The following is a 21830-nucleotide window of genomic DNA, read 5'->3' as shown; positions in this document are numbered from 1 at the left end:
TGGATATATGAAAAGAAAACTGATACATGTACTTATTTTTCAAATCTTTACTCATTGGGGGAAAGCAATCCCTTAAACACGACAAAAGGGAGCAAAATAGAGACCATTTAGTAGGAAAATTAGAATTGACCAACTAGTTATCTTTAGATAATAATTGACTAAAAGGGCAGTTAGTGGTCAATTATATACTATATGTTTCTTGATGAATAAATATAAAGATAATGTTGTTCAAATAGAATGAAATTTTTATATTACTAGCGTCAGACAATATAAAATTTGCCCAATACAGACAAATTAAGAGAGAGGGGGATGTGGGCCCCATGGAGGGTGGGGTGGGACCCCCCCGGAGGCTGCTAACCTGTGTCGGGCAAATATCATCCCTGTCAAATAGAAAACACTAATTTAGATTCCAAACCTTGGCACTCTCAAAGATGGAAAGCTGGTTTTCTTGCTCTTTCCATTTTCTCTTCAGCCAACTGCTTGTTGAGCAGTTTGTAATTGCACATATAGGGTTCCTTTTTCTGGATTGAACTGAAAGTATTGATCATATATATATGATTGTACAAGGTTCAACAGAATGATGTTTTTCCACACCTACAGGCTACAGAGATGATGTTGGATGTGTATACAGCTAAAAATTTGAGTATAAGTAAAAGATAATAAACCAAAACTAGGACTAAGAATCAAAATAAAACCCTCTTCATGCTTCCAACTTATTGTCTTCTCCTGTCTGTGCACGCACTCGGCTCCTCAATTCTTCAAAAGCTTTCATGCTATCTGCATCAAAGCCTCCCGCAAACTGGAAACAACCAAAGCATTTCACTCGCCATTTGAGAAGATTTATACCCTTTACTTGGTGACAAGGGTTTTTAAATGCAACAGAAAATGATGTCACTCATCTACATGCATTTTTACATGCGTGCTAAGCGCTTAATTTCAGTTTTCTTTCCTTGCGCCGACCCTAGTTCCAAACATAGTGTCAAGTTTTCCAGGGAAAATATGTTCTGTACAAAGGGGACTCCTCCCAACTATTTTTGCAAATTCATTCAAGTTTTACAACAACGTATTCTCAAAAAGTTTTAAATGCTTCTGATTGGTCTTTCCCCGTCTGAAGTTTTCTAGGTAAATTATGGATTTTTATGATACTATCCTCTGAATCTTGAAGCATTCAAAGCCTAATGGGAAGAGAAATGGGCTGAAGTCAGAAATGTTACCTGATGAACACGGAAAGCAAAACGGACACCCTGCAGAAGCAAAAATTCTCTGTTTGGTTCCTTCTCAGGACCACTCAACACGTCCAGTTCAGTCGCTACTCGTTTCATGTATTTCTTTGCAAGTTGCACAGAAGAGAGCTTGATCTGCAAGGGAAAACATCATCTTTCACCATTTTATAGATGTAAGTAAATGAGTATTGTCAAAGCCATGTTATGCGAGTGCTAGTTCTCTTGTTGATTTTGAGATAACAGCATAGAGACAACTACTACTGAAATAAAAGTTGGGAGACAACACCGAATAAGAGCTTGCCGTATAATAAGTGGAGATTACAACCCAATTTACATATGATATGCCTCAGCTAAAGCATAGACAAGACGATTGTAGCATTTAAGCAACGTGAAATTTGTTTCTTCTAGTGGTGAAACATACCTTTCCTACTACTCCAGAGTCCAGCAGCCAATCAATGGGAATTCCAAATTCTCTATATCGTGAAACAGCCATGTCCCTGGTACGCAAGAGCGCATAGACACTCTGTTCCACCCTGTAAATGAAATTGAACATGAGGATACCACCAGCAACTTTAAATTTTACAAATGAGACGGATAATTTCCAAAGGAAGTTGATGATCACGCAAATATTATGGAACCATGAGATAAACTTTAAGGTAAACTTGAAATGATGAGTAAACTGCTCAGGGTATCAAAATGATGGTTTTTTTCATGTGATCTTCTATGATTTGGTTTTCGAGAATCCTCTTCAAACTATCTAGGTTGTCCCCAGTGCATGAGGCTGCTTGCTTTGCTAGGGTTGGGAGATGGTTGTTGCTATACACAGCCTTGTCTTGCTTTGTAAAGATGTCATTTTCACCACCCAAACCTGTGACTTTTCAATCACAAAGAAGCAACCTTACTATTGCTACAAATGCTTGCCGTCAACCTCTTCAACTATCTGAACAGCATATTTCCCAAGAGCAGCAATGAATTAAGAGAGGCCTTTCCCTGAATATTAGCCATCTTAATGCTCTATATCAACTAGTAAACATGCATGAGAAATTATCAAAAAAAATAAACATGCATGAGAAGAAGAGATACATACTTTTCAAGCAACTTGTACATTTTCTTCAAAGCAGTTTCACAAGGGAGTTTGGGATCATCATCAAAGGAGGACACTTGCCGCTCCAGCTTCACCAGGTCCTGGTATTCGAAGGCCGCCTCTCTTAGAGCATCTGCTTTCCCATCTGGCCAATCAAAGTGCTTGAGGACTGCTCGCTCGTCAACCTTACAAGAGACAGATTGAAAAGATGACTTATAGACAGAAAAAAAAAAAAAAAAAATTCTGATGGTTTATTGGTTAATAACATTTCACTGCAGATGCCAAGGGTAGTAAATAAAGTTGAACTGATGTAGGACCAGATATCATCATTTTTTTAACAATTTGTTCTTGCTAATGAACGTCAAACAAGAATTGAGCCCATCTGATTTTTCTTAGAGAAGATATTTTGTTGGACCAAGGCAAAGTTTGTTGGAAATTTTCATATATCTTTTGATGCATATGATATTATATTATATGACAAATTTCATTCCTTTTGATCTACAAAACACTGGTTGTTCAGTGGCATAATGAATAATTCATTTCAATAAAGCAGACTAATAGGCATACCAAGAAAGAGAGTTCTTCATCCAGCCAGTTCACAAAGGACACCAAATCATGTATATTGGTAAAGGATGCTGCTCGGACTTCAGTTGCCAGAGACTGGACAAAATCACCTTGAGTTTCCACGTCAGCTTTCACCTGAATTCCGAAAAAGCAGTTTTAATCTTTGTCAGGATATGTAAAGAGCATTTATACTCCAAATTTTATGAAGTTAACTGCAATCTAGAGAAATTAATTCATACAGCTAGGAGGAATGATGATCTATTCTCAATCTCCCCGACAATGTTGCTCCTAGCATCTGCTGAACTAGATGTTGAAGATATCAATGATGGCGTATCCTTCTTAGCCTCACGTTTCATCAATGACTGGTAAAATTCAACTACTTCAGGAGCACGATGGACTTTTTCCCCAGTCCCTGACCCTCTTGGTAAGCTTCCTGGTGGAGGAGGTGGCCGAGGAGGTCCACCGGGAATGGGTGGTGGTGGTGGGATACCTGGTGGAGGTGGCGGCGTAGATGGAGGTGCTGGTATGCCACTTGTAGGATTAGTATTTGCACCAATAGGAGCACCTCCAGATGGTTTAGGAGGTGGTCGAGGGACACGGGGAGGTCTTTTCTCAATATTAGCAAGCTGTATCTTGCTCACTACTTGAGGATCAGCAATTTTGCTATCACTGGGTTGGTCACTTGAGTCACCAGAGACCACTACTTTTTCCTTTATCTGAGCAAGTTTTGGTGGCAAACTTAAGGATTTATCCTTCTCTCCTTTGGATCTAGGCTCCAAACCAGAACTTAATTTTGAATTGTTGCCAAACCTGGCAGCCCTTGCTTGATCAGCTTTTTCTTTGATTTGCTTCTCCCTCTCCAAAGCCAATTTATGCCGGTCTTTATATGCTGGGTATTTTTCATCTAAAATCCCTTCAACTGATTTAGACATCAAGTGGAATGACTCTGCAACATTGTTCATCGAGTCACCAGAAGAAACCTTTGGAGTTTCAGGAGATTCAGAAGCTTCCTGCTCTGCTTTCCCAAATGTAGTGATGGCTACACCATCACCTGCATTTCTCAACATAAGGGCTTCCAGTGGGCCCCTTGGCCTCAGGCTCATACTAATCCTGCTAGGAGAGCTTCCCCCAAGGGATCTAGCTGGTGAAGAAAGAGTGCTTGAATCATCCCTGCTTTTGCCCCATTTCTTTAGTTTCTGAATCAAGCTAGGCTTTTTGCTGATATTACTATATCTACTTGTAGAACTGTCCATAGAAGCATTGTCAAAATCCTCACTTCCTGGAGATGATGGGTGAGAGAAATTGCTGTCAAGGTCTGTGTCTCCTTGTCCACGTTCTGATCCTGCATATTCTAACATCAGTTGTTTAGCTTTCTCTTGTGATCGTGGGCTCAAACTCTTGTTGAGATCACGGGCTGATGTTTTCCCAGGTGGTGTCTGGTAGTTACGCAGCTCATACCTCAAGCATGCATTGACCCAACGAAGGTACACTAGCTCCTCTACTTCACTGAACCTATTCATTTGAAGTCCTTCAACTTGCTTTAAAAGATCTTCATTTGTGTGCCTTAAATTGTTGACCTCCTGTCTCACCTTGGCAACCATTTCACTCTGCAGCCAGAATGATGCTTAGAATGTTAGAATTGAGTGCAATTGATTGCATGCACATGCCCATACCTATGTAGTGTTAATGCATCTATCATCTGGAAATCGGATCATCTTCAACATGTTTCTTTTGTGAACATAAAGCCTTAATCCCACTGGGTGGGGTCGGCTTCATTGATTCTCTTTCACCAATTGTATCTATCTATAGCCATATCTACTTTTGCAAATATTTGAATCCTAAACTAAGAGATGGATGGTGGAGTTTTCTGAATTTAGCAACTATTCTTGAGGTACCAAGTCCATTATGTATTTCATGTAACCCTAATATACTCTAGTTTTTTCTCAACTAAAGTAGGAGAAAAAGCAAGTTATATCAATTGAGAGAAGTGTAAGCAACTACAGTACAGATTCAAATAAGTCCATAATAATGCATACAGATGCAATAGAAAACTTCAGATTTGTACCTCTGTCAAGTTTGAAAGGGATGCAATTCTAGACTCAGCAGCATCTAGTTTAATTGTCAATTCTCTCTTTTCATGCTGAAGTTCTTTGTTCTTCCTCTTGAGCTCCACAACCTCCACCTCTAATTCCTTGAAAGCTTTAAGCTTCCTCTCAACTTCAGCATCTTTCCTGAAGGCTTCTTCCTCCTTCGCTTGAAGACCACTAACTTGTTGTTTGAGCAACAATAGCTGGCCTTTTGTCTGACTAGCTTCAAGCTGAATCTGCCTCTGCAGCTCCTTTATCTTATTCCTGGCCACCTCCAGCTCTCTCCTTGCAGAAGCTCCCAGAGAAACCTCTTCCTGAAGCTTTTTCCTTTCAGCCTGCAGGGAGTTGATGGTTATGTTCAGCATGTCAATCTCTACTGCCTTAATCTTGAGCTGCCTTTGAAGTTCAGTGATGTCTGACTCCTGCTCTTTCAAACCATAGTACTCAAGCAATTCGCCTTCTAGCTTCACTTCCCTCTCCTCCAATTCTTCAACTAAATTCCGCAGCCGCTCCAGTTCATTTGCATTGTCAGCCATCTCACTTTCATAAACTTTGTCTTTCTCTGCCTTGGAAGTCCTCTCTGTATCATACTTGTCATTGGGTAATGGAAAATCGATCTCCCCAGATAGAAGATTTTCAAATTCAGGCAAAATCTCATCTTCAAGATCGGCTGAATTACCTAGAGCCGGGTTTATCACGCCACTAATTAATTTTACCTCTTCTTTCTCCTCTTCCTCCTCCCCCTACAATGTACAAATTATTTGTCAATATCCAAAAGCAAGCACAAAATAGAAAGTTCTGTCCAACCTTGTCTTCAGAAGAAAAAAAAAAGCATTTGTAATACAAAAATTGAAAATTATTCAATCAGAGAATAAACATGAGCTTAATCAAGGTTGACATCAATACTCACATCCTGTTCATTGGGGCCATCGCCAGAATACTTGAAGTGTTCCTTATCTTCCTCAATGCAAGGCTGTTCAGTCGATAATTCGCCATTTTCTGAATCCCAGTTTCACAACAGTGACAAAGTTTAATTAAAATGAATTACACGAGAAAACCAGAACATAATATTCATTCTTCGACGAGCAGATAAACTGCCAGCACTCTCACAGACATTTTTTCAAACAGTATGCGAACTTTGTTCATGACAAAAAATGATACAGCCGCAAAGCGGTTTTCTTGGATGAATTATATACAAGCCATGAATTAGATACCTGAAGGCTTGATCAAAGAGACTGATGACCTTGAACTTCTGATATTAAGCTGCTTAACTGCATATGCTGCAATAGAAGCAGCAACCACAAATCCCAACCTAACTATCATGTAGAATCAGGAACTGTTGATAGAAAATACTCTCTTCCTCTCATCTACAGAGAAACCCAGTTCTCAAACAACCCTCCACCCATCTCTCCAAAACCCCATAGCTCAGAGTTCAGACCTTCACGCCAGATGAAGGGCAAAAAGAACAACCCAGGATCCTACCTTATTAGAAAAAAGTTTTGAAACCCAGATCAGGAATGTAATAAATATGGAGATTCAGCAGCCATCTATCAAGCTAAAAGCATCTCCACAAAATCAGCATTATCATCTTATCAGGTTTTTAGACCCTTCAAAAGGGAAAACTTGCTTGTCCCCAAACTATATCTGCTAAATGGAAGAATTCCATCCCGATTGTCAAGCTAAGAGCTACAGAAACCACCAAAAAAACTAGTGGCCAGTCTTTCTCCAAAGGAATATAAGTTCTCCAACTCATTCTTCATAAGCTTGTGTCCAGTTAACAAGAACCACATGTACAGACTGATAAAGACTCCAAACACTGTAAATTTGAACAACATCATGGTCCCCAAGGATTCTTGCCTTCTTGCTTCAGGGGTATTAAGTTTTGGCTGGCCATTAAGAGTGAAAAAGGCGGCTAAGATAATTATCTTGTCTCTAATGGCAAGCTGTGTACCCGTTCCGGTTGCTTGTTTATCCATCAAAGGGTTGGTGTTAATAGTTAATACATGAGAAGTGATGAATCTTTATAAACCTTTTTTTGTGAGAAAATATAATTAATAATAACATTTTTATAAAAATTTCTCACTGAATTCTTATTTTATTAAGTAATTTTAGTTAAATTAAATAACATAGACTCTAGATAAAATGAATTAAAATTCATATAACTGATCTTAAATACTGACATATTATATTTTAAATAAATAGCATCATAAGTTATTCAAGACTCTCAAAGTCAAAAGAGTACCCCAGCAGCAGAAGTGGGGGGGGGGGGGGGGGGGGGGGGGGTAAGGTGAATGATGAGTCCCACCCTTATTTAACTCCAAAAAGAAATTCTAAAAAAATAAAGTTATTTTAATTTTCACCTATTTTTGAAAATCTTATTAATAAATTATTGTTTTGTTTCCTTATTTTTACTTCTTGTCACAAGGGCCCCTCCCCCCAAAAGGAAGGTGGGTCTTGTTGACAGGCAGAGACAAAGAAAGAATTGCAGCTGCTCTTGCCTTTGACAAAAAAATGAATGAAGGAAGAATGGGAAAGGAGTTAAGTAGGTGGATGGTAGATTTGATTGAAAAAGTGGGGCTAAAAATGAAAGTCCTGCCATTTAGTTGATGGAATGGAGCATATGTAAGATACACTAGCCAACTGAAACCAACCTTTATTCAGCTGGAATTTGACCCTTTTGCCCCCACAACTTTTCTGGCATTTTTTTTTTTAAATTTTTTTATGAGGCCAAATGGAACCCATCTCCTTATCTGACATAAATTTGATATTATTTAAGAAAATAATCTTGCGTAGACTTGGTTGACTATGTATTGCCAAGATGGGGTTTGGGTTCCTATAAAATTTTGTTTTAAAGTCCTTGAATAAGATGTTAAATTTTACAAATAAATTTATTGTAATATTATATCATCTTCACCAATATAACCATATTTGAACGGTGTTCCAAAATTTTGACATTTCTTATTGGGGATTATTTCTCTCATTTTTTTGGAGTGCGATTTTGTGCATTCTTAATAAGGTAAACGTCATCCTTTATCAATTTTGTTGGGTTCCCATCTTTCTCCTTTCTTCTGTCTCCCTCTCTTTTTTTTTTTTATCCAAGTGTTTGAACTTTGCTTGTATAGTTTTGGAGGAGACTGACATATCCCTCTGTAGTCTTCAAGTAAATCGGATATTGTCGCAATCTTTTACATTCTCAAGTGGACACGTGATCAGTCCCCACTAAATGAAATATTTCTATTTTCACCAATAGTTGATCTCCTGTCACTTCTAAAAAAATTTAGGAGCTTTACTACTTGCGCTATGTTTTGAGGGCTTCCTTTTTTTTTTTTTTTCTTCTTTTGTTGCTTTTCTATTGCCGTCGTTGCTACCTCACCTCACTACTCCATCTCGTTGCCCACTGCTACATTATTTCTCACTTCAAAAAAAGAGGATGTAATCGTGATTGGCAAACTAATAGCGAGGCGAGACGAGAAAGAATGCAACAACGGTTATTGTGTGAGAGGTAAGGCAATAAAAAGGGAGGCTATGGAAAAAGGAGGATATAATGGTGAGAGAGTCAATATTAGGAGAAAGGTGGTGAAAATAAAAATAAAAAGAAATATAAAAAGAAAAAGAGACAGAGAAACAATCTCTTGGGGCCTTGTTCATTTGGGGGTAAAAAAATTATTTTGGCACCCCGTTAACAACGGGGTGCGCAAAATCGCACTCCGTTTCTAGGGGGTTTGATGATGCGACAGAAGACTGTACGATGTACAGGAGAAATTGGGGAAGGGGATTGAATTGAGATTTGAGTCCAGCGTAAGCATGGAACGTGACCTGGCTGGGAAGGTCTTGATTGGTGACAGGTGGAGTTAATCCAGCCAATGATCAAATTAGATCACAGAGTCTGTACAAACTGGGAATCATTTTCTGGGTCATAAATCGCTTGGGCCCACAATCCCATAGTAGCAGCCAAAGCATTATCCCAATAATGCTCCATAACACCAGTGGTAGAGAGAACTGAGGACAGCCAGCCATCAGAGAGGACTCTTTTGTTGGAAGCAACTGTTCCACTAAAAATAGATCTCGGAATAAAGTGTAGATAAATAACACCTTCTTACTACTATTACTACATAGCAATCTTATTATTATTTTTTTTAAATGTCTCTATTGCTCAATCCCATGATTTCAGCAGAAAATGTAAATTAAAAAATCATAACAATCAAGATTTGAATACTAATACACTACAAATGTGAGAGTAAAAAGTCTTTTTTCATGCTCGTTTGAGCACTAGGCTATGTCTCCAGGGACGCAATCTTATTATTACTATTACGGTCAGAATGCAAAAGAAATAAGCAGGGGTTGGAACTGGCTCAGTTCGGGTGACAGCAAAATTTCCTTCCACTCTTGCTTCTCATCTCTCCAAATAGAAGGTTTAAAAGAGCCTTTGCCTTGAACAAATTGTCCTGAAAGAGAGCCCCCAGCAAAGAGGAAACTAAAAAAATGGAAATCTTTGCATCTTTGTCCCACTTTTGTGACAGTATCTGGACATCTAGTATCCACCTGCAAAACTTATGAAATAAAAAATGGAAAAGAAGAAAGCTGATGCTGCATTCATATGAAATTGATCAGCTAGATGGTGCATCCAACTTAATTGATAAACGATACTGTAATGAAGGTACCCCAGAAAATAGGTCTCCACGAGAATGATAAAACGCTTGGAACACTCCCAACTTCATGTTACATATACCATCCAATTCCCTAATCCTCATCCAATGTTTCAGAGAAAGGGGCATATACATCATGCATCCCACTCTTGATTGTTTGTTTCTTGCAAGATCCAATCCGAAGAGTAACAATGGCACATAAGTTCAGTTCAACACGGACAACATTCAAACACAAAATCTGAATGCAACTTCACCTCAAGAATGTGTTACAATTTGTCCTCAAGTCCATATGTGAATGCACATACACTTGCACTTTAAGAAATGTAGGCAGTGAAGCAGCAAGAACAATCTGCATCCCTTTTCCCATAGGCACCATGACAGATCGAAGAACAAAGCGGCCTCAGGAAACATTACAATTATCTTTTCCGTTTCCTTTCGTTCCTTTGTACTGATATATGGCCCGCTATAAACACAAATGTCAATGCACATTCATGCATGACAATCACTGGAGATCTATGAGGTAATCCTCCATCAAGGAATTCTTCAAGTAATTTTCCAGTAGAACTCTACTGTTAATGGAAATCACGCTTGGTTGTCACCCCACTTCCACCTTCGTCCCACCTCCTCGAGCACCTTGGCACGGGCTTGGCTTTTCCTGGCTTCTTCCTCAATCCAAGATCTGTATCAGAACTCATTAATGAGAGAGGATAATCCTGGCAGCCTATTTCAAATTGAAACACAACATATTCTTATCCTACCAGAATCCCCAAAAGATCTAAATATTAAAATGAAGAAATTTTTGCACAAATTATGTAATCAGAATGCAAGGGCAGCATCCAGCAAGGTAGCTATATCATATTAAAACAGCAGTCCTAAACGTCAGTACGAGTGCTTGGTGTTAACCCAAATCAAATGTTATTTTGTAATTTGATTACATCGAAGGAAGAATGGTATCTAGTTGAATCAGTTTATTTACAAGAAGCAAAATATAATAGTTATAACTAACCAAAAAGAATCCGTTCAACTACAAAGCCTATGGTCACACTGGTTGACGATAAATATACCACTTGCCTCACCATGTCAACAGGTCTCAAGTATGATTGTCTATAGATCCATGGCAATACTGTACATTAACTAGAAAACATCTCCTTCAAAGAAAAAGCATCATTTATTCAGAAATGCTGCTAATTCCATTTTCTTGGATCGGAATATTGTCAATTATGTCCATACACTGAATCACTTTAAAGTAAAAATAATGGTAATTAATATCTAAAATCCAACTATTTGGACTCTAATGAGTGACTACCACCAGGCAGCAAATCCTCTGTTTTGGCAATTAAACAATACACAGCAATAGCATCCTAATGAAAATTGCAGGTATATGAATATCAACAATAATAACATATTTACGAATTCAATCAAGTTATACTCCTTTTGAAATGAGATGAATAATTGTAATGAAAAGCTCAGGAAGGTTATCCTTCTTGGTGTGTGTGTATATATATATATATATATTATTCACGAGAAACTTTTCTTTAGTAATATTACCAAGTCACATAATGATTTCAGCTTAGGAAACAAAATATCATTCTTGTTCTTGTACTTTCAATTAATCAATTCAATCTTGAACTTTTTTGGTAAAAATTAATCAAATTCTTCTACTTTCAATTCAGTGCTTAAACTTTGGGGTAAAACATCAATCAAATACTTGTACTATTAATTTAATCAATTCAATTCATAGACTTAAAACCCATCAATCTAGTGTAATCATTAACGTTCATTGCAAATTAACAGATCTTATGGGAACGTCCCTTTAACATCTTCAACAGTTGATGTGTCTTCTATATTTAGTAATGACTCGGTGTTGATCAAAAGTCAAAACACATACACTCTAGATAACAAGGGTGGTAGCCAAAAAAGTGTCAGGTGTCTTCTTCTACTTCTTCTCATTTTTTTTTGGACTTTCAATTAACAGCACATCATCATCCCATGTAGGAGACACGTTACCTGTTGATGGTATTAAAGTACACTGTAACATCTGTTAAGATGGTGTTAATGGTTGCACCAAATAGATGGTTTTTAAAAAAGCTCAAGAACAGAATTGATTAAATTGAAAGTAGAATGACTTGATTGATTCTTACCCTATGTTCAAGCATTGAATTGACGAAATTAAAAGTAGAATAACTTGATTAACTTTTACCTCAAAGTTCAATAACTAAGTGAAATAGAAATAGATGAACTTGATTGGTTTTTACCTCAACGTTCAGGCACTGATTATTTACGGTCTATTTGGTAGACCTTTCATTTTCAGTTTTTGTTTTCACTATTTTTGACAATGAAAACAAGAAAATAGCATTTGGATACTCATTTTCCTTCTCAAAAACTTTGAAAATTCTGAAAACAAAGAGGAGTTCCATTTTTGGTTTTAGTTTTCATTTCTTCCCCTCCCACACTCCTCTCACCTCCGGCCACTTATTCCGACATCTCTTCACTTGCTGGCAACTCCCATGGGAGCCACCACCAAGACAGAGATGGGGACATTGGGCATTGCCAACTCCTGGTGAGACTCCCAGATCTGGTCCGGAAGTTGCTGGCAACTAGAGGGAAAGGCCAGAGGAGTAGGCAGCAACTTCAGCAACTCCTACAGTCGCTGGAGATGTTAGGGATGAGTTAGAAAATAAAAAAGTAAATATAGAAATGAAAATAAACACAATGTTGTTAAACAACATGTTAAGTTCTCATTTTTTTTTAAATAAAAAGGAAAACTAAACACAAAAAATTGTAAATGAAAACCGAAAGCTCTGTAAAACTGGCCCTCTACCTTTTCCTTTTACAGATTGTTTGTTTTTTCCTTCCAGTTTTGCAGCATAGTATTATAAGCCCCCATAGGAACCACTGCATGAATTCAATTTTGTTTTCTCCCCATATCACCATCTTTAAGGCAACATCTGCCAGGTGCATTCCTCAGTTTTAAGAGGAAAATATAAAGGGAGGAGGCAGCAGCCTTTTCCACCCACTTTTGGATGGAGAGGATAAAAGAACAAGGAGGGAAAGGTAGGGAAAACATTTCCCTCTTCCTCTTACATCCCCTTTCTTTGAGATCAATCTAGGAATTCTATGCAAACCTTGCCATTTTTTCATAACCCCTTTCTTCCTCTCACACTCTTACCAAACATACCCCTAATCAATGATCTTATTTTTCCATAGCTACTGAAATCCACCAACTACTAATTGAAGTTTTACAAACCACTGAATTAAAAATGAGATTCTGTGAATAAACCTTTTTCTATCTAAAGTAAAAAATAAATAAATTGATACAAAAATTTCATAGAGAAAGATTCAAGTTTGATTTTTACCTGAGTATCCCCAGGGCTTCTATTTCGGCTTCCAATATTGACTTCGTGTCAGATGTTTCATCCAGCTTGACCTGTAAATTACTTAGTGTATCCTGTAAATTACGATGTTCAATTTCATACTTATCCTTCTCACATGCAAGCCTCTTTGACATCTCACTAACTTCTTCCTTGAGACTAAAAAGCAGCTGCTTCTGACAGTCCACAGTTGCCTTCTTCTTCAAACGATCCGCTAAACTGTTCTCTTGAAGACCCTTCTCCTGCTCCAAGTCATGAATTGCTGCAAGAAAAGCCCTCTGCACCTCAAAACCACGAGTTTTCTCCTCTTCTTTCTTTCTGTCCCAATGTCTCTGTATATCAACTCTGCTAAGAAGCTCAGACCTAATTTCTTCCATTGCTTTCTGCCTTGAAGAATTCTCAGCATCCAGACTTATGAGTTCAGCTCGTATTGCTTCTGCCATCCTACCACTCGTCAGTGCAACTGCTGCTTGTGCATTTGTTGAAGGTTTGTTTGGCTGAAACCTTTTTCCTCTTCCTGTTACATAAAATGTAGGTTTCCTTAGTTGGGAAGTGAAATGCACAAGTGACATGCAAGAAAAAATATAGATCAGCTTGAAAGTTTGCCATGCATTCAACAAAATCAACTCAATCTACACATGAAAAAAGGGTTAGAAAAACTGCCCAGATTGGAGATACAGTCATCATCGAAATTAAAAAAATTAAAGCCACAGAAGTTTGTGGGCAGGAGAGGTTCTGCAATGGTCTCAAGAAGCCTACTGCAAAATGAAGTATTCGTCATTTAAATTAAAAAAACTAAAGCCACAGAAGTTCATGGGCAAGAGAGGTTTCCCAATGGTCTCAAGAAGCCTACTGCAAAAAGAAGATGAAGTATCTTATGGATCTGCACTTCAATGGCACAAGGGATCAGTTCAACAGCCCCCCACCCTCCCCATGCGCGCATGTGTGCCAGGGGAAATTAAGAAATCTTTCACAGGAAGTCCAGCAAGGAAGGCAAGAAATCTTCTGCTTCTCCAGAAGACCCTATAAATAGCCTAAGATGCCAAGCAAAATGCATGCATCCTCAGACTACTATATTGACAGAACACTACTTGTCATAGGACAATATTATGAAACTCTATATGGCTTGAATTTAAAAGAGAGATTACAACTAGATAATGAATAAAATACTTGATGAAAAACATGAACTCAGACTTGGATTTGCCAACAAAAATTGCAACCAAAAGAGTTGATCTGCTACTTTGAAGGGAAACTAAAGAGAATCAACCCATTTAAATTGTGCCTTTAGGGGATTTCTCTCAATCCACAGGAAGTCCCAAGCCTTAATAAAGTAGGGTTGCTTTAAGTAGTCAACAATCAACATAAAAATCTTCAACTGAAATATCTGAATTCTAGACAAGAAATGGTTGAAAATCTAGAATTCATATACCCAACCCCACTTAGTGGGATTAAGGCTTGTGATTATTGGTGATGTCAAAAGCAAGTCAACACATCTTTATGAATTTATTGTTAATTGAAAAAAGATATGACCAAACATCAGTTACTCACCAATATGCCACTAACTTTTCTTGGTTTTTTCCTTTTTTTTTGGACAAGTATCCTAATACACCACTAGCTACTAAATCACTATGCAGATATGAAGTTTTAATGCACTCATGCACATCATGCACCTCTTATCAAACTTTTGTGTGCATGTGCACGGGCACGAGAGAGAGAGAGAGAGAGACAGACCAAAAACTTTTCTGAGTATACTCTCGTCACCAGCCAGCATATCTACAAATAGCTCAGGCGATGCATCTGAAGTGATCTCCCTTGTGTCCATAAAATCCAGGTCGGTTGCTGATATCTGGACTGTAAATAAGTCAGATTGTAAAATCTACAAAAAGCCGGCTGAATATCAATCAGTTACCACTAAACTTCTTCTGGACTCCAGGTGAAATTACTTCAACGTTGACAATTATATGCATCTATATTCCAAATAATTCAAACATGAAGACAACATTATACACAAGTGCAAGCCAAATATTTTTCAGTTTTGTTTTACCTTCTCATTCATTCCTTGCATGGCTTCATATTCTAGCTGAACTCTCCAATCTATGAGATCCTGACGAGGTATGAACCTAGAGCACTAGAGCATTTCAGAACTGACAAGAAAACTGTGTTTGCAACTTTTTCTTCCTTGCTCTTTTCATTTTAGTCAGTGGTGTTTTTATTTTCATTTTGGTGGAGGGTGAAAGGGGACGGGACCGGATTGGGGGGGGGGGGGGGGGGGTGTTGAAAGGATAAACAAACAGCTGAATAAGAATAACTAATGTACCTCTCAGGAAAAAAATAGACCCCTCCTTGGCCTTTTGAATCATCTAGATCAGAACTTGACTTCTTACCTGCTAGCTTGCTGCGAACAATGCCAGATTCAGCCAGGGCTGAATAACAAATCCAAGGTAACAGTTCAGCAATTTGTTCTAAGACACCAGCATCATGTGAATATCAACATCAAACTTACATTGGATTGACACAAAATCAGGGTCTTCAACTTTCACATCATCAAATGCAGTAAATATAGAGCCAGAGAGTGCAACTGATGGAATGATCCGACGTTTTGGATTCCTATAACCAAATTAAAAAATTGCTTACAGCAAAAGCATCACACCATATTTATACAAGAATCACCAAATCTCATGAATGGACCAAATACTACCTTTCCAGCAGTGAATTTACTCGAACTAACCATCTAGCATATTCCCTCTTAGTGCACAATTCATCTGCCTTGACATCATCATCAATAATCTGTATACCTTAATGCCAATTGTGAGAAACATGCTTAGAAGCAAACAACACCTCACTTATTATTTCATATAGCTTCATAAAATAAAATATTTAAGCTAACTAGAACAGGGTGGAAGGTGTTATCTTCAAGAAACTTACAGCCCCTTTGCTACATGGATTAGCTTATGGTATTACCACCTGCCAATGTTATACCTTGTTTGGGAAAACATGTTAGGTGGTATTACTAAAGGCTGGGATAATTTATCCACCAAAGCGGGATAAAACTACTGCACCTTCCCCGTGAGATAAATTAACCACACTTCAGTGGGATAATTTCTTAGCCACCTAGGACAAACTTGCCCCTTGCATATGAGCCCAACAAAAAATTCTCTCTCCATGTTTGAAACCCCTGCCTTACAGAGAACACAGAAATCATCTTCTTCTTCTCTCATGTTGTCGGATCACTCTCCTTCTCACTCTCATCATCACCAATGTGATACGATACATTGAAAGAAATACAAACACAAAGGCTGCACTGAAGAACAGTGGGGAATCACATTCCAAGATTGTCGTCTACAAAATGCTGAAAAATAGAGATAGAAAAATGGAAAGGGGTTTGAATTAGGGGCAGTGGTCAAAAGAGGTGGAACTTTGAAAGACTGGGCTTCAAGCTTTGTTTTTTGTTCTTTGTTTCTTCAACTTCTGTGAGCCCAAGGATTTTTTGGAAAAGATAAGGGGAAAGGAGCTGCCATGGCTGCAGAATGAGTTGACTCACTACTCACTAGAGTCAGGCTGCTCAAGCTTCACTGGCACATCTACACTGTAAAATGATTGAGAATGATGTTCATCGTTTGATGAGGGAAGCAAACGAGTTTGAGTACATTCTTGTAATATATACTGGAGGTCAAAACAGTAAATCAGCAAAAGAGGTTTCAATTTTGTGTTTTCTCACATCCCTTGAGCCTTAGGTAAAGAAGCTGCAGGTCATAACAGTAAATCAGCAAGCAGGAAATGTCTCATCCAGACTAATGCCCCCCCCCCCAAAAAAAAATAGATATCTGAGCCACTGTTAACTATAGTTTCTTAGAAAATAGGGATATCTAAAAGCATAAGTGATATTCTACATTAAAAATATGTTTCTAATGCATACCTTCAGTTTCTTCAGGATAAGCAAAGCTTCCTGCTGAGTAGAATCCACAGCAACTGGAATCATAATTCGCCCAAGCTTTCCTTCTTGTCCCTTATGATGTGTCTCTTATCAAAGGTAAAACAGAGAAGTTTAGAACACAAAGCTGGCCAATGATGCTACAGGAACAGCTTTAAAATGCTGATCTAGTGTGATTATACACCACTATCACATTGTAAAATAAAAGGTTCACAGATGGAAACCAACAACAACAACTAAGCTCTGAAAGAAACATTAAGAAAGCCAGATAGACAAGTACACAAATGATAAAATTTAGTTTACTGGGTAACTGTTTTACTGAAGACTAAAGGACATTCAAAATGGACATTATATCTACCAGTGGGTTATAAATTTTGTCCTTGCTATCCCAACCTCTCTCAGAGTATGTAAATGACATAATTCTATCAGTTTTCCACATCAAATCTATAGTTAATCCTTTTACACTTTGCAGTTTCAACAATGACGTCATTGTCCACTAAATATCCTGGAAACTCTGCAGCAGCAATATCAACTAAAATGCTCAGAGAAGAAACCAATCTAAAAGAAGCATGCACATAAACTTTAGCAGTTCTCGAAGTAAACTTACCCATAGCCACAGTTTCAACAGCAGAATTGGATACCCACTCCAAATTTGCCTCAGGAACCACAGCATTTCCCGGAAATGCATCATAGCCTGTAGTTCCACTCTCTACGGCTTCATTCATTACAGATGGCCGTAAAACCCCATATATAGCAGGCAATGGACTGCTGAATTGTATTGAAAGACCTATGAAAACAAATGTACAACTGTTAAAACCAACCCAAAATTCGCATACAACCCTAACAAGTGAAAGCCAGAAAGTACGTAAAAGTTTCCAAGTATGACCTCTTCCAGAGAGTGAAAAGTAAGAAAATGCGGCAAGTAAAGCAGCAATTGAGGTCCCAATTCCCACCAAAAGAACTGAACGCAAACCCCCTGCACAAATCACTCGTTACCTCAACCCCAATCTTTCAAGAAAAATCAAGTCAAACGAATGCATCCACAAGCAAATATAGAACCGAAACCTTTCTTTCCCCTATGAATCGGAGCTTCAGCAACAGCCCAGCCACCGTAATCATCCGGTCCGGTTGGGTCGGGAGAGAACCAGGAGACGTGAATTGGGCTACTGTCAGCAACGGAAGCAGAAATTCGCGATCTGCTAGGGTTTTTGGAGCTGGTGGTGATCAAAATTGGTCGCGAACAACTGAACAGCGGGAGTGAAACATTACAGCTTCGAAACACAAGGCGAGCGGCAGTACTATTCGGAGGATGAAGCGAAGACGATGACACATAAAGGCTCATTCCTTGGATGTGCATATATATATATATATGTATATGAATATGATTTGCAGAGATAAGAAGATCAGAGAGATGCCAAGTTCCTGTGACAACAAGGGTTAGGTTTTGCAATTGCAGAGAGGCCACGCTCTCGCTCTGTTTGCAATCTCGCGGAAGAGAGGATTAGAAAACATGCAACCGTAGTGTGAAAATTTATGAAAATTATATTTTTTTTAATATTTTATTAAATTTAATAGATAAATAAATTAATAAAATATATTTAATATTTAAATAATTTTTATTAAAAATTATATTTACAGAATACCCCATGAATTTTTTATTTATGAGTTTTCCTACATTTTTATTTTTTAAAAAAATACTATTCTTTCATTTTTATTTTGTATCATATTTATTTTTCCTTTGGTTACAATTTAGATACAAATTGATTAGTACCTGATCATCTTTTTAATCCTTTACATAACAAATGAAAATCTTGATAATAAAAATAATTTTTTTTGAACGAATACCTAAATAAATTTATCGAGCTTGAACTTCTCTCATAACCCATAAACCAAGAACCTTAACAAGTAAAATACTGAAAGATTATGGTAACTGATCTTCTATGGTTGCCCCAGTAGTCTGCATGGAGTGATGGATAGCCTGAGTTTTTAGGTTCAAATTTACTCCCTGTAGATTAAACTAAAATTTACCTGTTAAAAATCGTGAAACCGAGCGATGGGAGCCCGTAAATTTCACACGGTAACCTCTCTTCTATATATATACACACATGCAAGCAAGAAAAGTGAATTTCACATGATTATTGGTTAAAATCAAACAAATTAAACTAAGAAGATGAATGCTTTTTGTTTGAGAAGATGATTCTAGCAGCATTGGAGGGCTGGTGGTGCTTAGGTGAAACTGCAGCTAATATCACCATTCCGCTCAGCAGAGCCAACCCCAGCCCCAAACCATTCACAACCATGGACTCTGTGGTGTGCTTCAACACCTCCCTCTTTGTTTGCAGCAGTGTCAGCTTCTCTAGCAGCCCGGTTTCCGCCGTCACCACCGCTAAGCCGTATGTGTAGAGGCCCAGGAACACGTGCCACGGCAGGATCCGCAGGCGTATCGGCCGAGCTTCCCCTCTGTGCCAGAAGCTCCAGAAGCCTATCAGCCACTGCACCCAAGTGGAGAAGAAAGAGAACATTAAACACTGCTCGTGTGTTTTGTACAGGTTCATGGTTTGAACAATGCAGAGCCCATTTGAGAAAAGCTTGTGAAATTTGAAACTTAAAGCAGAGAAGTGGAGAAAACCTTTGAATTCTAAGATGAAGTCATGAGACTAATTAACCAAGATTGCACGTATTATGTGTAAGCCCCGGCATCAAACTATTGACATTGTGTCGAACTCAAATTTAGTTGACTCAGTTTGAAGTATGATCGTGATAGGTTCCATACCATGCCCGTTCCAAAGCTCAACGGGCTTACGGTTTCTTCTGATACATCCTTTCTTTATAAATAGCCTCCATATCTGATTATTCAGGGACAACTGCCTATTTTCTTATGCCTAAATTTCGTTCCACACAACCCGGCTGCAGGGTAGTTTGACAACTCTCCCTGCAAATCCAAAACAGGCTAGACTTGCGTTCTTAAGAGCCAATTCTCAGTACTTATTACCTCTTCAGCATTGGCATTATGTTTTTCATTCGGTAGAGCAATAAAAAATCAGGTACCAAATCAACTAAGATGGTTCTAGGTTTTTTCCTTAACTAACAAAATACCCGTCAGCAGACCTGAGTAAAAAGACTTTTTTTACAGCGATGGCCGGGCTCGCTTAATCCTCTATAGGTGAATTACCCTCTGATATATGGTGACACAATTGCAGAGATGGCCGCAGATATCAGGCTGGTGCCCATCTAGGAGGGTGAAATGCAAGCATCACTAACAGCCAGGCTAGAAGGCCAGGCTTTTTAGTAAAAGGGAGTCTCCAATGTGAGGGCTGGGGGAGGATGTCTTTATTCATAGCCTTACTCTTCTTTGCAAAGAAGCTATTTTTACAACTCAAACCCGTTCTATCTACAAAAGAACAATCTTACCGCTACTATCAAGGCTATTTTAAAGTTTGGCATATAATAAATCACATAACACAGAAGACCAAAAATGAGAAGGAATCAATAATGCTGTGTTGCTTGGCAATTAAACATTCATAGAGACAAAATGAGGGGCCAGCTGAAACAATAATGAAGTTGCATAGCTATTATTCAATGGCAAAGCTTCAAAGAGTGAAAGTGACAACTAGTGGGGACAGAACAGGCCATAGTGACAAGATTACATTATTTCCCTGCAATAAGGACTCTCTCATTGCATTTTCTGGAAAACCAACAGTTCATGATCTTGGAAAATTAGACATGTATCACCTTGCTTTAGAACTAGGCATTCTGTAAGACAAATTTTCTGAATATAGCCACTGAATTAATGGTTCTCAAAGGGAAAAATGACAATGCAATACAAGAAATATAAAGGGCTTATGAAGAACAAACCTGAGCAGCAAACAAGAAGACACAGACCAGACCCATCCATGAATGAAGACTAAAGAAATTAGCCACAATCCCATCATTAACATGGAATTTGGTCCAAATCCCAAAAATCCCAGAAGCCAGAGCCACTCCTTGCAGCCACAAATGCACTGATTTCTTCAAATTCCTTGAGCCAGGCAACCATCTGTGCACCAAAATGGCTGAGAAAGAACACAAAATCAAAACAACAAACAAAATCAAAACCGCTTTCTTTTCTCAACAAAAAAAGCCCCCTATCTCTGAAAAAAAAAGAAAAAAAAAACGTTATCCTATTACCAAATGCACAATCTCTGCTTCATAGGGCAGAAACAACAAAAACAATCGAAACCCTTTTCCCAAAACAGTTACTTCCTTCAATAAACAGCCCATTTCAAACCATATTCTTATTCCATGCACACTCTCTGGAAAACATATATGTTATTAATTCCAGGATCTTTCTTACCTTCTCCGCTAATGAGAATAAGCAGAGAACAACAAAAATAATCATAACCCATTATGATAACAATTACTTCTTTCACTAAAAACGAACCATTTCCAGAAACCATCTAATGATCTGAATTCTGGGTTCATTCCTTTCGTACCTTCTCCACTGATGAGAATAAACCCAATCACCATCAGCAAAGGATGAAGCACCTGGCAAAAGAAGAACAAAAACCCATAACATTCCCAAGGCCTTTTTCTCAAATGCAAGTGTAAATGTAAACTAAGACAGTGAAATTACAGCATAGATGAGGTCTTCTTGGGAGGGGGAGTTAGGGAGGAAGCTGGTCTTAAAGGCCAGAGCCCAAATGATGACAAGAGTTGCAACTATGGAAGCTGAGAGCCTGGCAAACAGAACAAGGGGCAGTGAAGAAGAAGAAGAAGAGTGAGCTGCGGCCATGGCCTTGTGGGGCTGAGTTCAGTGAAGCTTTGGAGTCACCGACAAAGCTGTAGCTGGAATCCAGATCTGTATGTATTGTACTACAGTTGAGTTGAGTAAAGCAAATGCAACGGCAGGAGATGGGTCAAACCAAATGCCTTTTTCCTGGCAGCC

At 38.3% G+C, this 21830-nt stretch overlaps 3 protein-coding genes across 5 annotated transcripts; all 3 read right to left on the bottom strand.

Moving 5' to 3' along the window:
• Positions 1–526: 526 nt before the first annotated feature.
• On the bottom strand, positions 527–6688 carry LOC127806408 (protein CHUP1, chloroplastic). The gene is made up of 9 exons (XM_052343674.1): positions 6173–6688; positions 5869–5957; positions 4937–5701; positions 3111–4478; positions 2875–3006; positions 2311–2492; positions 1645–1756; positions 1215–1358; positions 527–799 (listed from the first exon to the last, which is right to left on the bottom strand). Exons 1-9 carry the CDS (start codon positions 6279–6281, stop codon positions 701–703), a joined length of 3000 nt encoding a protein of 999 aa, XP_052199634.1. The 5' UTR covers positions 6282–6688; the 3' UTR covers positions 527–700.
• A 2940-nt stretch (positions 6689–9628) lies between these two features.
• Positions 9629–18414, bottom strand: LOC127806349 (uncharacterized). Of its 3 annotated transcripts, none has more exons than XM_052343575.1 (11): positions 17972–18414; positions 17793–17882; positions 17514–17693; positions 16892–16995; positions 15674–15762; positions 15479–15582; positions 15293–15398; positions 15020–15095; positions 14707–14851; positions 12961–13492; positions 9629–10283 (listed from the first exon to the last, which is right to left on the bottom strand). In XM_052343575.1, the coding sequence occupies exons 1-11, from the start codon at positions 18261–18263 to the stop codon at positions 10187–10189; spliced, it is 1815 nt and encodes a 604-aa protein (XP_052199535.1). In that variant the 5' UTR covers positions 18264–18414; the 3' UTR covers positions 9629–10186. The 3 variants fall into 3 exon arrangements, with proteins under 3 accessions (XP_052199535.1, XP_052199536.1, XP_052199537.1); XM_052343576.1 differs by having other exon boundaries at positions 14707–14821; XM_052343577.1 differs by lacking the exon at positions 15020–15095 and having other exon boundaries at positions 14707–14826; positions 15360–15398.
• Positions 18415–19019: 605 nt separating this feature from the next.
• LOC127806350 (probable transmembrane ascorbate ferrireductase 4) lies at positions 19020–21830 on the bottom strand. Its single transcript, XM_052343578.1, has 4 exons — positions 21519–21830; positions 21379–21430; positions 20762–20958; positions 19020–19398 (listed from the first exon to the last, which is right to left on the bottom strand). The coding sequence occupies exons 1-4, from the start codon at positions 21675–21677 to the stop codon at positions 19069–19071; spliced, it is 738 nt and encodes a 245-aa protein (XP_052199538.1). The 5' UTR covers positions 21678–21830; the 3' UTR covers positions 19020–19068.

Source organism: Diospyros lotus, chromosome 7 (genome assembly GCF_014633365.1).
Source record: "Diospyros lotus cultivar Yz01 chromosome 7, ASM1463336v1, whole genome shotgun sequence".
Classification (NCBI taxonomy): Eukaryota; Viridiplantae; Streptophyta; class Magnoliopsida; order Ericales; family Ebenaceae; genus Diospyros; species Diospyros lotus.
The sequence above is the reverse complement of the archived record's forward strand: the minus strand, read 5'-3'. Positions and strand labels throughout refer to the sequence as shown.